Source organism: Lethenteron reissneri, chromosome 58 (genome assembly GCF_015708825.2).
Source record: "Lethenteron reissneri isolate LAM-NWPU_2019-01 chromosome 58, ASM1570882v1, whole genome shotgun sequence".
Classification (NCBI taxonomy): Eukaryota; Metazoa; Chordata; class Hyperoartia; order Petromyzontiformes; family Petromyzontidae; genus Lethenteron; species Lethenteron reissneri.
Window position 1 is genome coordinate 8,797,623 of NC_083836.1, and position 12,677 is coordinate 8,810,299.

At 46.5% G+C, this 12,677-nt stretch overlaps 1 protein-coding gene across 1 annotated transcript; it reads right to left on the reverse strand.

The window, feature by feature from the left end:
• Positions 1-1,022: 1,022 nt before the first annotated feature.
• LOC133357463 (olfactory receptor 2A12-like) lies at positions 1,023-10,516 on the reverse strand. Its single transcript, XM_061575407.1, has 2 exons — positions 9,557-10,516; positions 1,023-1,139 (listed from the first exon to the last, which is right to left on the reverse strand). The coding sequence occupies exons 1-2, from the start codon at positions 10,514-10,516 to the stop codon at positions 1,023-1,025; spliced, it is 1,077 nt and encodes a 358-aa protein (XP_061431391.1).
• Positions 10,517-12,677: the final 2,161 nt, after the last annotated feature.

Sequence of the window (12,677 nt, forward strand, 5' to 3'; positions counted from 1 at the left end):
GGAGACCGGGAGATCGTTGATCGATGTTCGGTAGCCGGGTTGATGATGGCGTTGGTCGTGATTTCTCACTGAGTAGAGTGGGGGGCGCGCATGATGAAGGGTTTCCATCTTCCACCACCCGATGATCCTCTGCCTGTCAAGTTCATAACTCATTGCCTTCCCAATGTGGCGCCGAATATTACCAGTTTTACCAATGTCCCCGTGTTTGTCCAGCACCACTCTGTCAGCTCTCGAGAACGTCACTGTCAATGTCGTTCTGTAAAAATAAATCTAAACTGGGCCCCTGAAAATTCCACTCTCGTCTCAAACCTCCCCTCGTCTTGTAAACGTTCGAAAAAAACGTGAACGTCTCTCCATCTCTCCAAGCTCCTCTCCCTCCGCTGTACTCCACGATTGAGTATGGTCTGGTTTAAATGAAAAGCGATTCTACTGAAACTGCTCTCCTCCAAATGGTGAATTGTCTTCTTCAATTTTGACACCATGGATCACTCTGACGCTTAGTTCTCCTATTGACACAATCCACAACTACAAAGTCATTGAACGTGTCCTTAACTATAACTATTTATAACAGACAACACAAAATAATACCTTGCGTCGATTTAGATAATATAATTGACAAAATTAATAAGCAAACATTTGTTTGAAAATTTTTCTCATTTCTGTCTCTCCACGTAAAGTAGAAAAGTATATTTTGCACATCCCACGAAGACCCCAAATCTAACAGGGTCATTGAGAGTCCTTGCCTATAAACATCTGGAAGCGAAATACATCGGTTCAAACAAGCTTGACTCTGCTGATGTGTTCGAAACCCAGTCCAGAGGTTATTTGTATTGAACGGAGTATATTAAGCAATTAATAAATTAATCGTAAAGTCCAGCTTTACTGCAAAGCAAGCCGTGCTTTGTAAAGTGAGATAATGTATGATACAACTCAATCGTAATACCATCTTAGCTGGTGGAGAAGCATCATGGTGATCATATGAGTAACCTGCTCATGCCAGCGTTGGGGTCATCACCCGGGCATTACATGGACAGGCTGGGTGCTCCGATGGAGTTGGAGCGTACAATCGTTTTTTGAGTCGCGATCACGTCCCTTTGACTTGGTGCCAACAGAGCAGTCGTGTGGCTGAGACCGTGGGTCTGCAGTGGTGAACAACGACCACACGGCAAGCATGCTCACACCTCCATAATAGAGGTTTTTTTTGGGTTAGATCGCGTAAATATAAATGTGTCGTTAAACCCGCCACCACCCGACACAGCCAATTAGTAATGTTTGTCACGTGAACAAACATACAAATTCGTTACCAGCACAGCGCACCGGTATGTTGGAGAGTAAACCCACAACGTTTTAAAATTCGAGTACGACGTTTCGCCAGTAATTATACTAGTAGCGAATTGGCATTTTTTGCCTACGTGACAAACCTTACTAATTGGCTGTGTCTGGTGGTGGCGGGTTTAACAACACATTGAAATTTACGCGACCTAACCCAAAAAAAAACCTTTTTGATGGATAATATTGATTGCGAGAGCCTATGTGTTAAAATACTTACATATTAAACGTTGCATTATATGCTACGTTGCTATGTTGTCAGTGCCTTTGAAGGAAGATTAAAGGCATTCGTGCTTTCGCTTTTTCTGTTAGTCTGTCGGTCTGTCTGTAACGGGCTAGGGGGCACGGTAACTCTCGTAAAGTTGATCAAATATGAACTTTAGAACACCAGCGCACAAGTCTGTGCTATGAAGAAGGGCCATTGTCCGAAACGTCGCCGATAACTTTTTTTTTTCAGGCAGTGTTGTTGACGAGCGTGTCGAGTTTTTGTTGTTGGTTGTTGTTTGTTGACTGTGCTCGTCCACCACTGTCAATGCATCAACACCATTATCACCCGCAGTCTAAAGTTGTGTTGCTATTTCGGACTGACTATAGCGAGTAGATGATGTAGGTTACCCGCGTCCTCCACGGCAGAGCCGCTGGCAGGGCCGGGTCCCATTATCCTCATCGCGAGTTAAAACCACTTCCAAGGACTAAAGGCGTGTTGGAAATCGCTGCAGAAACCCATGCGTGTGCGTGTTTTTTGTTCCTTGGCACTGGAAGGATGGAGCTCGAGGCTGGTGGCGGGGGGGAGGCAGGGTGGGGGGCACGGGGAGGTCATCTGGAACAACTTCCGTGGAGAGAAACCCGCGAGGTGACATCCTCAGGCTGCCGCCTATCCCCTGTGCCCCCCTCTCGCCGCCCCACGCAGTTCGTCTGCACGGCCCCTGAGACCCCCTAATGGGACACTCCATGGGGAATAACGAACAAGTCGACCAGATGGCTTTGATGCATTAAAGTGCACTATAACTAACTATTCATATTTTACTTTACCAGGTAAGGCTCACTGAGCTGAATAGCTCTTTTTCAGAAGCGACCTAGCCACAAATGATAGCTCAACGAAGTGGCTTATCACGTGGAAATGTATAGCAGTCAAATATTCTGAACGTGATGTTGATGATACATGTGGAGGGAATAACCGGAGGTCCCGGAGAAACATCCTCGCGACCATGGGGAGAACATGCAAACTCCAAATAGACTTAAGCCGTCAGGGTCGGGTTCGAACCCACAACCTCCTGCATATCAGGCGAGGGAGATAGCATAACGATAGCATGGTAGAGATAGAAGGCATAACTTAAAACTTTATAGGCTTAGCGGATGTAAAAATCACATAGCCTTTAACATACATGTACAGCCATGATTAATTTAAAAAATCAGATCGCGTGAGTAAAATGTGCGTCGTACACCCTCTACCACCCGATACGGACAATGAATAAGGTTGTCACGTGATGAACAAACGAGCCGAAGAGAATTCTGCTTCAGCAGCACCACCGGTAGGCTGTGGGAGACCAATACACGCACACATTTAATAATTAGGTACGACGGGTCGCTACAACGTGCATCACCAGGTGGTTGAATTGTACGTTAGTTCGCGTGACAAGTATATCCATTTGCTGTGTCGGGTGGAGGAGGGTGAACGACGCAATACATTTTACTCAAGTGATCTGACCCCCCACCCCTCCCACCACGCACCCAAAAAATATGAATAATTATCAATCATAATATTGGTCGCAAAATGCTGCATACACGTGCCATCATGATCAAATGGTGCTTTTGGTCATCCATTGCCGGCCTGCGACTCTACGAGCACGCCCGACCCCTGCTGGGTGGCCAGGTGGGAAATTTGACCCCCAAATCCCCGCCACAGCTCTGGTGGGCGGGCTGCAGGTGGCGGTAACGACGGCGATTGAACAGCGGCGAAGGCAGAGACCACACACAACGCTCAACCGGCGGAGTCGGGCAGTTGTCCGCCACTAGGGAGAGAGAGAGCCCCATCGCTGGCGTTAAGCGTCAATGATTAGGGCAGCGGCCAAATTAAATCTAGCGGTGGCGAGATGTTAACTACCTCATCTGGTATACCGGAGGTCGTGGGCTCGATCCCGAACCTTACACCTGTTGTATATGTGGAGTTTGCGGTGTCTCTATCTCTTCCCGTGGTCGCGTGGATTTTTCTCCAGGTCATCCGGATTTCTCTCCACATTTAGAATCAACATCACGCGGTTCAATAATTTGGCTGCTGCTTTAAATGTCCACGTGATGAGCCACTTCGTTGAGCTGTCATTTGTGAAGGCCAGGTCGCTTCAGAAATAGAGCTCCGTGGGCATTACCTTGTAAAATAAAAAAAGTAAAGTTTTTAGTGTATTCGCCAACCGCCTCTTGTCTTTCAGTGTAATTGGAAGCAAGCGTCACTCCATGCCACACAACGACGCGAACTCTCTCTCTCCCATGAAAACCTCTCGTCATAGCTAGCAGACCTGGATATTAGCATATCGCTTCTGAAGAAACTAAACAATTTTTTTTTTTACCAGGTAAGGCCCATTTTTTGTAGGTCTTTTTCAGAAGCGACCCAGCCACAAATGATAGCTCAACGAAGTGGCTCGTCACGTGGAAATGTATAGCAGCCAAATACTCGAAACGCGTGATCTTGATTCTAGGTGTGTAAGGAAAACCCGGAGGATCCGGAGAAAACTCACACGACCACGGGGAGAGAGACACGCAAACTCCAAATACAGCGGGCGTCAGGGTCAGGATCGAACTCACGACCTCCTGTATACCAGGCGAGGTAGCTAACATGTTGCTGCTGACATCGTTCGCAAGAAAGAAGAATTGTCGATGTTTCAGAACCAGAAGTCATTAGGAGGTTATGTGCACCGCTATTCTTACTCGCATCTCCGATTAGCACGGTGGGCTACGTACGGTGCGAAAGAAGTTCAACTTAAATACATACACGAATCCGTGGTCGACATGGAAATGTATTAGTGCCGGTCTGAACCTATCCGACTTACAGCCTAATATTCACCATCCTTGAAATAAATACTCGCATTGCTTTAGGTTTAAAACGTTGTGAGAAGTGCTCGTATGCAATACGCTGTAAGGATGTTGAACTTCTTTTGCACCGTACGTAGCCAACCGTGCTAATCGGAGTGCGATTAGCACATTTAGGTATTCTGACAAGTGCCAATATGGCAAACTGTGGTGTACCAGATAATTTCGACCACTGACGTTATATACATACAAATGTATATAAAGACAAATATTACCCGTATAGCCTTAACATACTTTTTGAGGCAAGTGCTGTTAGCGAGCACGGCACACGAGGGATGAGTGGCCACCACCACGCCCGGCCGCCTTTGTCTCCCCATTGGCGATGTTTACTACACATCGCACCAGGTACTCATTTGAGGCTGAGTCGACCTAGGGGAGGCCCAGGAGCGATTCAGATAATCGTCACTGGTGTTAGCCGTGAGCGGGAATCGAACTCGGGTCGCCAGATTCTTAGCGCAGCACTCTAACCGTAGCACCATCGCTCTCCACACACACATTTAAACTTAAACACACACACACCTGTTTACTTGAGTAAAGTTTATTGTGCACGTCCTAATTGCTAATATATCTACATGTTTATGTCTGTGATTGTATGTGAGGGTCATGCCGTGACTTCACTTTTACTCACTGGAACAGTCAATGCTCATCTATTGTAGAGACAACTGTCGTCTATTGCTAAGATGAATCATCATCATGTCACGATTCACCTTAGTCTATTGCAAAGATGAATCATCATCATCATCATGTGACGATCCACCTTAGTCTATTGCTAAGATAAATCATCATCATCATCATGTGACGATCCACCTTAGTCTATTGCTAAGATGAATCATCATCATGTGTTGATCCACTTTAGTCTATTGCTAAGGGGAATCGTCATAATGGGATGTTGTTTTATTGTCACTAATAGGCTGTCTGGAAAGGATGGTCTTCACGTAAGATGGTGACGATTTATATTTTTCAATTTTGGGTCTGTATTTCTGCTGTTACAAAAACAAGATGATTCAAAACCAACTCACGGCTTACGAGCCCGTTATATGTGGTATATACAGCATACTACTTGTCGGAGAGACATTTAAGCAAGACACAAACTACATCTCAAATTTATCTTAATTAACATCATGGACTGTAACAAGAGAAGCATTTAACACATTTGTAACTGAAGTGCTGGGGGGGCATCAATAGACACATTTTCACAGTCCCCATGCCGACATGACAAAGATATTTAATAACATATATACATACAAACTAGCCAGCCGATATGTACTAGTCCAGAAACGCTTAGTAACAACAGTAAGACTTAGTAGGGATTCACAGGCAAAATTATGATTCACCATTTTTTTTATCATTATCAGCGAGGAAACGTGACGACGACCTGACCAAGTGTGTGTCGTCAAAGCCCTCCGCCGCCCGACGCAGCAAAACAAGTTAAAGTTATTGACGCGTAAATGAGCGACAAACCAAGCAAGTGCCGATTGTCACCGTCGCTTCAGCCCAACTCACCGGCGGTTGAGTTGAAACGATTTCTCACAAACCTCCCTTACCGCCACATTTCCATGAACTCGCACAGCATCGTCTATGCACACGGCGTTAAGTTCGTTGTCCTTCGCACGGCACTTAGGATTGGCACGATTGGCTAAATACCGTGCGAAAGAAGTTCAACATATATATGTAATGACGCTTCACGCAAATAACTTGGGCCAGGGATGACATGCAATAGCGACGACGCGAAGACAGCGACGACCCCGATCCCACGGCATCCCCTCTCACCTCCTTTCATCCCCGGTGTGGCCCTCACTCCGACCCTGGCGACGCCCCCTTTCTGGAATTCTCTCGCCTGTTCCCGAACGTCCCTGGCGATTCCCCCTTGTGACAACTCACCCTCTATTATTTATCAACCCTGTAATTTCCGCTCGTGACCGCTAGTCCACGCACTGTCTTTGCACCCACACTGTCTCCACACACATACTGTCTCCACCCACGCACTGTCTCTACACATACATGCATACATACGTGTCCATGAATGCTAGATATATGTGTGATATGATGTTTCAGATGACCACAGTCGCATACTGGAGAGTTTTAATTTTCCACTTGTGGATCAGGTATCTGCCTCTGCCAGAGATGAGGATCAGTTGTTTCCTTAAGAGATTGCTCTTCTGTGACTCGAAGAGAGCCGTGCGGACGAGGTAGATGATTAAGAACGGAAGCTCCATGCTCTCTCTCGGCGTTAGAAGCCTCTCACACGGTACAGGTGATCATATTCAGTCTGTGCCTGCCCTTGTACACATTCATAGTAATAGCCAATGCGCAACCATCATTACTATGATGAACCACAACCGCCTTCTTTACAACCACAGCTACCACAATCATCACACGCATAACTACATCATCGCCACCACCACCATCACCACCCGGTGAAACTTAAAGAGAAAACTTTTTTTCACATCTCAAATAGGATCCTGTCCGTGGTATTACTGGATTCAGTGTTAGGTTTATTTTGACACAACAAACACATTGGGCAATAAATTACGTAAACAAATGTATTTTTTTTTGCAATTCGCCGGTTGAGCTCAAGCAGTACTATCTAGCGCGTCAAACGCCTATAACGTTTTTAGCTGCGTTGGGTGGTGATGGGAGTGGGTCTTCACGACACAAATCTAGTCAAATAGTTTCGTCACGTGGCCTAACCTAAACATCTAAAAACGAATGGCCGTAGTGGTAAGCAGCACTTGATGTGCCACTATTTGACACCGCCGCCTTTATTTCACGGCCATGTTTGCACGGCTCTCCGATGTGGATTTGCGGGTCGAGGTGGTTGGTGAGCCACGCGATCGCTTTCGAAGTTGGCATCAGTGGAGCGTCGTCGCTGCGACGACCCCCTCCTTCGTGTTCGTGAATTGGGCATCCTCATCTTATCTTGCTGTAACTCACACAGCGCCTTCGCAAAGGGGCTTAAGAAAAAAAGCACGAGCCATTTGCACGGCATACTAGTGTGACGAGATGAGTGGTTACGTGAGCAATTGAGTCGATTCATGTTCCACGGTCTGTTCCGAGTGACCACAGTCTCTGCACCAGTGGCGGCTCCTGCAAAATCTCTCAGGGGGGGCAAATGTCTGGATGATTGATAAGGATAAGGTCCACCCATGCAATGAATAAATTAACAGCTTAAGCATGTAAAGGCAACTTCACTTCTTTAATATTAATGAAAAATAAAGTGACTCTTACAATACATCTTGTTTGTTTATATACTCACTATTAAAACAAACCACTCAAGTTTATTTTATTAAAGATTCCACTAGGTAGCGATAAATTATATTGTTGGATGAAACGTGCTTACGTATGATGACGTTAGCACGTATGATGACGTAAGCACGTTAGGGCTCGCCCTCCCGGAAGCCATAGAGAATGCATGGGAGCGCCCCCGTTCGAAAAAAAACATCTTTGAATGTAAGTCTATGGGGCCACTCGGGGCGATTCTCAGCCGGAGTGAAATCGCCCCAAAAGAGGCGGTACTCCACAGAACGTGACATGACGCTGATTGGACTATATCTAGAGGCTGATAGTGACGGCAAGCGTGACTGTGGTTGAATGACATTGGTGGTGCGTCGCCCAATCGCCCTAATGAAGAAACCGCCCCTGCTCTGCACACAGAAATTTTAGTAACATTTATTTTCAATTTGAGTTCTACTGAAGGAACACCCTCGACGTCCGTTATTGACCTTGTCTCTTTAGCCTCCTCCTGGCCGCTCTCTTCCTCTCGAAGTCTTTAGTAGCCCGATCGTTGAGATGTTTATTATTCACTGCCGAGATTGTGCTAAACATATCGCTTAAGGCTCAGATCACTTGGGGTGCAGTAGGTGATTGTTTTGGATAAAGTCAGTTATTTGTATTTCTGGTAGCTTTTCAAACATTTCGATCAAGGGTGGAGGGGGTGGGTAGATAACATCGAAATCGGCGGGCAGTTATTTGGGTCATATAGCGGCACCTCCTTTACGAAAGCGGGTGCACCAAAATAAGTTTCCGCTCCCCGGGGGGAACTGACGATTCCTCGATTGAGAGGTTCAACATACGGGAGATGTGTTCAAGCAATGAGGGCTGAAGGACAAGGTCAGGGAGATCCTCGCCACCATCTGAGGATGAGGGTTTTTTGTATTGAACCTATTGCATGTCCGACGGGTTATATTGCGGGAGGAGACGGGGCAGAAGGGGGGGGGGCTGAAAGCTCTGGGCTCGTGACTCTACTATCCCTTGTGGGGAAGATGATGTGAGGTCTTTAGTCGAGTGAGCACGGCAGCGACGTCCGAGGCAAAGATTGCTTTAAGATCAAATATGGAAGCATCAGTGGATGCTTTTGGGGACATATGGGAGACTGGAAAGGGTATGGTGGGTCTTCCAGGTTTTGCTGACGATATGGGCTGCAGGTGCGACGTGCGACTTGAAGCTACTAACGATGTCAGTTTCGTCGGACTGGTGGGTAACATCGAATAAAAAAGCTCAGGCGGGTAGACCGTTGTCCTCGATTTTACCTTCAAGAGTTTGTGTCGTTTTCCACAAAAGGACGAGGGTCAATCGTTGGAGTCGTGTAAGGTATCTTGGGCAGCCCACTGAACCTGCTATCCGGAAGTTGCCGGTTCGATTCCATCTCTCGGCACGGGGGTTGAAGCAATGGTGTCAATTTTCTAAAAAAAAAAAACACCACCCCTCCCACCCCCCACCCCAGAATTCTAAATGGGCACGCCGGAGTAAGTCAGTCAGTCGGCAGGTCGCGTACGGTGGAGTAAAATGTGGTTACTCCGATCTCTATCAAGACATCTGGGTAGCGTGCAAGAGTAGACAATGATAGCCTCTAGGAGGGCGCGCTCGTGGAGTTCTTTCTGCCATCATCAGTGGCATGGGGAAAGCAATTGCACGGCTGCGCCTGCTATGGACAATAACTGTCGCCCAAGTTATCCTTTAGGGTGTCGTTTCTGTCGTAGCGTTATCTCTGTGCACGTGTGCGGCCATTGTCACTGCAAAGACCGCCGAGCGGTACGCTGCAGTGTCGAGGCTCATGGTTTACTTATGCCTGGGTCAACTATCCAGCAGCAGCAGCAGCAACAACAACAACAGCATTAGTAGAAGCAGCAGCATCAGTCGAAACCTTGGCATTTCTTGACGCGAAGAACTTCGGGAAGAACACCTTGACCATCGCCTTCCTGAGTTCGCCCATGCGCACGCAGTATATGAGCACGTTCGCCACGGGCATCACCAGGATGGCGAGCTCCACGATGGAGCGGGTGTTGCGCGTCTGCACGCTGCGGTCGTCCTTCGTGAAGCGCCCGATGAGGAAGACCATGAACACGGACAGAAAAAACATGAAGAGGGCGAGGAAGTGCGTGACGAAGGTGTGCAGAGCCTTGCGCCGGAACTCGCTCGACCGCCTCTTCCTGCACTCCGTGAGGATCCTGAGGTAGGTGAAGGCGATGAGGCACATGGAGGGACCGTTGTAGAACACCACGAGTGCTGAGCCGAGCGAGGTGTTGGTGCGAGTGTCCGAGGTGGCGTGAACCACGATCCCCGTGTTGTCGCAGAAGATGCCTTGAATCTGCTTCTCGTCGTCGGCGAACGTCATCGGGATGATGAGCGCGTTCAGAGCCAGCAGGAGGATGACCGTGAGTGTCCATATGACCACGACCACAGCCACCGACCGCCTGTTGGTCACAACTGAGTGGTAATGCAGCGGGGTGCAGATCGCGACGTACCGGTCAAAGGCCATGACGGCCAGCGTGAGCACCTCCATGGAGGCGAAGGAGTGAACGCAGAACGCCTGCACGACGCAGGCCGCCTTGGAGATCCCCGTGTCGCCCGTCACCAGGATATGCAACTGTTTGGGCACACTGCACGTGCAGCCGATGATGTCCACGATGGAGAGGTTCCACAGGAGGATGTGCATCGGTTTGTGGAGCTCCTGGGAGACCGCAATGGTGATGGCCACGAGCCCGTTGCCCAGGACCGCGAAGGCGTAGATCATCAGCAGCACGACGAAGATGAGCACCTTGATGTGCTCGGAATACTCGAAGGTGGCCAGAAAGAATCCGTCGCTCGTGCTTTGGTTCCCCATTGCTCATCCGGCGCCGAAGACGATTTTTTTTCATTCGCTTTACTTTTAGAAATCTTCTGGGGTTTGTTTGTTGTTAGAAGGACACACGGAACACGGAGAGTTATGGGAAAGAAAAGAAACAAGCCACAGAGTAATGGTTCATCATCATCAGATAGTCCCGTAGGTGTCCACTGCACGTTTCGTCATTTGCCTCCACTTTCGTCTGTCGTTGTGCCAATATGCTCAATTTGTGGCTACAACTTTTTGGCACCAATATCTTATGATGTCGTCAAGCCGTTCTATGTAAGGTCTTCCTCTTTTTCTGGCTCATATTGTTGTCCATTACAATGAATAATACAGTTACATTGAACAAAAATCAGAATCCATATTAATTATGTATTTAATTTGTTGTGTACTCGCGTGTATCCCTTTTACGTGTGTGTGTGTTTGTTCACGTACTGTGTGTAGCTGAACGGTACGTATGAAAAATAAGAATCGGTTTTACCCTTTCTGGCAATAAAACAGATGTTAAGATGTTCAACCACTAAATAAAAACTTTTTGCAAGGAATCAAGTCTGCATTAGCCCACACGTACTTGTGGTGAACATGCAAACAAACACGCTCTGATAATATATGCATTGTCTTTGAAACCGATTGGCCTAAATCAGATAATGTATGTTAAATCAGATCATGTTTGCTTGAATGTTCACCACAAGCACGTGTGGTTCATGCGTACTTTATTCCTTGCAAAAGGTTTCTAGGGTAAAACCTATTTTTTTTCATACTTTGATAACTGGCAAAAAATGTATCTCATGATGTAGCTGCTCATCCCGAGCTATACATGCTCTAATACGTGTGGCATTGTCTTTGTGCTGTTCACCTTTTGGTGTTCTCTGGTCTGACACTGGTGAGACTAGGCCCTAAAGAAGACATATTCTCTGGTATCGGCCAATCAGTTTTTTTTTAAATGCAGCAAATATTATCAGACCACATTTTGTTTGCATGTTCACCACAAGTACGTGTGGAAAATGCAGACTTGATTCCTTGCAAAAGGCATCTATTTGGTGTTTGAACATCTTAACACGTGTTTTTTTTTTTACCAGAAAGGGTATAACCTATTCCTACTTTTTCATACATGGCAAAAGGCTATCCCATTACGGCGCGTGTTTCTGCTGTTGCCTGTACTCTTGTCCGTGCACTGTGACCAGTGTGTCCATTGATGTCAACACTCACCCATCAATCGTTTAAACACTGCTACTCGCTGCTATTCCTCCACACGACAACATCGATGTCTATGTTGTTGCATAAAGCAACAGCTAGTGTTCATTTGTAACATCAAATACAGCATTCGAACATGCAGATATAAACATAGATGTAAAAAAATTGACATTTTTTTTTTAGGAATTAATACAAAAATGCAACCTGAACAAAACTAAATGTGTACAACTTTACCTTGAATTAAAAGAGACAATCTGTCAGGTGAGCGAGTGAGTTAGAGCTCTGCGCCTGCATCATCGAAGACCTCGGTTCGAATCCCGGGTGTTTTTCAAGTGTGGTGAGATCATGGACTCAGCCCGATCACCAATGACTGCAACATAAAAAAAACACCGTCACGTTACATTTTGTAGTGCACTTAGTTTGAACAAATCATAACTTTGTTTATACTCGAGAAATCCGATGAGCTGTGAATGTATTTTTACAGATGTCCAGTCGTGGCGGTCATAAAGTTACAACAACAATACACAAACGCGATAGGAGTGCAAAGTATAGGAAAGGTAAGCAAATCACTAATACACAATTTTATCTTACCAGGTAAAGGGCACTGCGCTATTAGCTTCGTTTTCAGAAGCGACCTGCCGACAAATGATAGCTCAACAAAGTGGTTCATTATATATAATAATCTAAATTAACTAAAAGCATGTTTCCAAATTTGAAGGAAAAAACCGGACGACGCGGAGAAGCGACACGCGAACTCCAAATATACAGCAGGCGTCAGGGTCAGGATCGATTCCCCGACCTCCTGCAACCAGGCGAGGCGAATAACATCTCGACACCGTGAGAATAAACAAAAAATGTAACCGGATTTTTAAATAGTTGACAACCACTCTGAAAATTTCACAGCGAAACTGCATCAACACTGTCGTCTATATCTCTCGAGCAGCTTATTTCAGTGTAGAGCAAC